Source organism: Scyliorhinus torazame, chromosome 29 (genome assembly GCF_047496885.1).
Source record: "Scyliorhinus torazame isolate Kashiwa2021f chromosome 29, sScyTor2.1, whole genome shotgun sequence".
Taxonomy (NCBI): Eukaryota; Metazoa; Chordata; class Chondrichthyes; order Carcharhiniformes; family Scyliorhinidae; genus Scyliorhinus; species Scyliorhinus torazame.
The window spans coordinates 32,866,928-32,871,016 of NC_092735.1; the positions used below are offsets into that span (position 1 = coordinate 32,866,928).

General features: G+C 47.3%; 1 protein-coding gene across 1 annotated transcript; it reads left to right on the top strand.

The window, feature by feature from the left end:
* The first annotated feature begins 3,160 nt into the window (after positions 1 to 3,160).
* LOC140403783 (ferritin heavy chain, oocyte isoform-like) lies at positions 3,161 to 3,873 on the top strand. The gene is made up of 2 exons (XM_072491947.1): positions 3,161 to 3,283; positions 3,568 to 3,873. The coding sequence occupies exons 1-2, from the start codon at positions 3,197 to 3,199 to the stop codon at positions 3,712 to 3,714; spliced, it is 234 nt and encodes a 77-aa protein (XP_072348048.1). The 5' UTR covers positions 3,161 to 3,196; the 3' UTR covers positions 3,715 to 3,873.
* The last annotated feature ends 216 nt before the right edge of the window (positions 3,874 to 4,089 follow it).

Here is a 4,089-nt window from a genome sequence, read left to right on the forward strand (position 1 = left end):
AACCCTCTCTCATTGATTAATTGGTGCCTCGATTCATGGCAGATTCCTGATTGGCTCTCAGGGATTGTCAATCATCATTGGGATGTCATTCCCTGTTTGAATGCAGGATGTCCCAGTTGTATAAATACAAGAGCTTGTGAGGACTGAGGTCCTGTTGTTGCTGTTTGACTTTGACCCTTAACTAGTAAGATGGCTTCCCAAGTGCGTCAGAACTACCACAAGGACTGTGAGGATGCTGTTAACAAGCAGATCAACCTGGAGCACTATTCCTCCTATGTTTACCTCTCCATGGTGAATTTTGCATTTTTGGGAGTCCTATTTTCAATTTAAGACTGTGGCTTTGTTGCTTTCTGAGCAGGTAGAGTTTCTCTCGGTTAATGAGTTGGCTTTAGATATATTCCCTCCCCAGACTGAATAGATTGAACACTCCAGGCAGGTGTTTGTCCCTATTTTAGAATTGATGTTTTTAGTTTGTATCTATAATTAACTCCAGGATTCTGTGAAGTTTCTGGTAGAATGCTTAGTTTGAAGGTACCGTGGGCAGCACGGTAGCATTGTGGATAGCACAATTGCTTTACAGCTCCAGGGTCCCAGGTTCGATTCCGGCTTGGGTCACTGTCTGTGCGGAGTCTGCACATCCTCCCCGTGTCTGCGTGGGTTTCCTCCGGGTGCTCCGGTTTCCTCCCACAGTCCAAAGATGTGCAGGTTAGGTGGATTGGCCATGATAAATTGCCCTTGGTGTTGGGTGGGTTTACTTGGTTATGGGGATAGGGTGGAGGTGTTGACCTTGGATCGGGTGCTTGTTCCAGGAGCCGGTGCAGACTCGATGGGCTGAATGGCGGCCTCCTGCGCTGAGGAGCAATTAAATGTAATTGGCTGGCTGATGTACTGAATTTGAAGGATTTTCTATTTTCCATCATTCGTGTGAGAGGATGTAATTCATTGTGGTCAACAAACTTCAATCCAAACAGCATTATTACTTGCACAGTGGTTACCACTGCTGCCTCATTGGCAGGAACCCTCTGGTGACCCACTGTGTGGGTTTACTCCGGGTCAGGTTTCCTCCCACCATCCACAGGGATGGGTTTCAACATACTGAGGAAAAGCATTGATAAAGCGATTTAGTTTTCAATAAAAACCAAAACTCTGGACCCCTAATTGGAGACCAGTATTGAGGTCCAGGAAGGGTGAGGTGAATCTGATAGCTGGGGGTCTGACCTGCCTCTTTTCCACTGTCTCTACCTGCAGTCCTCTTACTTTGACCGGGATGACGTTGCCCTGCGTCACTTTGCTGAGTTCTTCAAGGAGCAGTCACATGAGGAACGGGAACACGCTGAGAAACTGATGGAATTCCAGAATAAACGTGGAGGCCGCATCATCCTGGAGGATGTCAAGGTTGGAATTTAACAGCCTTCTGTGGTGATGCAAATTTTTCATTTTTAAAAAATTCTCCTTTTTCACATTTTCTCCCACATTTACACCCATCAACAATAAACTATAATCAGCAAGATATGTCAGTCCCCATAATAACAATGAACCCATTCGCCCACCAACCCCCAAACCTCAGCCCACATGTTTACATAAAGAAATGGCACAAAGGAATCCGGGATTACCCATAGTCACCCTTAATCCACACAGCCCCCTTCCCCCCCAAATCAGCTCATGCATATCCAAGTCGGGAATAGCCCAGAACACCTTCCTCGCAAATTCCACATCGTCCCAATTGGGGCCGTATACACTTAACAGCGCCACTGATCTCCCCTCCAATGCCCCTGTCACAATCACATATCTACCCCCCTGATCTGCCACCACCTTCTCCATCTGGAAGCGTACCCTTTTGCTGACCAGCACCGCTACCCCTCGAGCCCTTCCATCAAACTGGAGTGAAACACTTGGCTAACCCAGCCCTTTTTAAGTCTCACCTGGTCCTTCACCCTCCAGTGAGTCTCCTGCAGCATTGCTACATCGCCTTTCAAACTTTTAAGATGTGCAAGCACCATTGACCTCTTGACCGGACCTCCTAGCCCCCTCGCGTTCCACGTGATTATCCTTACTGGGGGGGTCTCACCCCCCCCCCCCCCCCCCCACCTTTCTTATCCACCATCACCATACCACCGGGCCCTGCCCCATAAGCCTGACCTGCCCCTGTCCATTGTAAACATCGAACCCCTTTTTTCCCCCCCCCCTCCCAAGAACCCCCCCTACAAAAACATCCCCCCCCCCCCCCCAACATCCCTCCCTCCACCCCCTCTTGCTCGCCTCGTAGGCCCATTGAAGCCTGCTATCCAGGCCCCAACATCCACAGTCCTCCTCTCTCCTCACCCCCGTTCACTAACAGACTCTAGTTACCTAGAGTGGATGGCTCCCCCAATACCTCTCGCCCCCTTCCGCCCAGTCCCAGAGAAAGAAACACCAAAACAAACCCACCAATCCAACACCTACAATTCACTAACATAACATTTAACTGTTGCAACACAGAACACCATTAACTTGAACTCTAACAATGCAAAGAGAAGTCAATTTCAATACAAATCAGTAACAAGAAAGTTGTAACATCTGTACATTTTCCAGCCGCTCAAACACAGTCCGCAGTCTTTCTTCCAGTTCCACTCTTTAGTGATGTAATTTAAGTGTCTTTTTTTTGTTTGTACTTTAAAATCTTGCTACTCTACGCTCTAGAATGTGAGCAGCAGTAAAATGGAGTGTGTGACGACAGATAAAAGATGATTTCACCTTTGACGCACTTGAACGAGTGAATACTGAGGATCAATAAATGGGTGCTCCAAAAAGTATTGGTTCAACCATTGTGGGGCTAAACTAGGAATAGTGTGGAAAATGTGGGCTCTCGCTATGACTCATTGATAAAGTCAGGACTTCACAAGACATTGACTTAGCAGGAATGGAGTTTCTTTAGCTCTGCCAAGCCAATGGACTGATCTACTGCCAGCAATGGAAACATAGACAATAAAGGCAGGAGTAGGCATTCGGCCTTCGAGCCTGCTCTGCCATTCATTACCATGGTGGCTGATCATCCTGCCTTTCTTTCTTTAGCCCCGAGAGCTAGTGGTCTCCAATGTTCCCTTCTATGATTTAAACCCACATTACACAACATTCTTAGTGCAGCACAAAAAAGACCTTTCTCTCTTTCCCCTTTCAGAAACCAGAGCAGGATGAGTGGAGCAACGGTCTGGAGGCAATGCAGAGAGCTCTGCAGATGGAGAAGAATGTGAACCAGAGTCTGCTGGATCTGCACAAACTCTCCTCTGGGAACACTGACCCTCATGTGAGTTGAATTTTGTTTCCTTATCCAGTGATGTTGGAATCTGTAGTCATTTGCAGAATTATTTTGGGTTTCCCATTGCTGGGTTTGACTAAATTCCATTCGGAGGCATCAATGTTTCTTTTCACTCCCCAGGAGAATGGGTGAATTGCCACTTTTGTGGGTAATTCTGGTTAAATCTGCCCATGACACCCACGTGCATCAGATTTACCTTCTTGAGGAGGTGGGGGAAGAATTTTCATCTGGGGAAGATCCACACTAATTTCTCTTCTGTCCTCCTGTTTCAGCTTTGTGACTTCCTGGAGTCTCACTACTTGGATGAACAAGTGAAGATGATCAAGAAGCTCGGAGATCACATCACCAACCTGAAGAGACTGGGAGCCCCTGAGAATGGCACGGGAGAGTACCTGTTTGACAAGCTCACCCTGGATTGACTGACTTTAATCTTTTTGCAGTGAAGAGTGATCCAACTTGTGTGGGGTTTTTTGTGCTAAATTTCTGTTCTGCCATGTTGCTGCATTTGAAAATAAATGTCACTGACCAGATTTGTTTCCCTGTGTAATTCTGTAGCTGACATGATTGGTTCACAAAGATTTCTAGCTGCCTAACCGGGCTAATACAACTTTATTATTTATCCCCAAGAGGGGCTGGAATGGAGAGGGGGGGGGGGGGGAGGATAGAGGATCTGAAACCGCTGTACAAGGAGCAGTTCAGACAACATCTAGAATGTCCAGTTTGGAAAAGCTCTGACTGTTACTCACTGGGGTGGGAGTGCACAGTTGATCAAGCTCTGCACCCCCCCCCCCCCC

Coding starts and splice junctions, on each gene's coding strand:
- LOC140403783 (XM_072491947.1), top strand. CDS start 3,197: ATGCAGAGAGCTCTGCAGATGGAGAAGAATGTGAACCAGAGTCTGCTG. Junction 3,284..3,567: donor CTGGGAACACTGACCCTCAT/GTGAGTTGAATT, acceptor CTCCTGTTTCAG/CTTTGTGACTTCCTGGAGTC.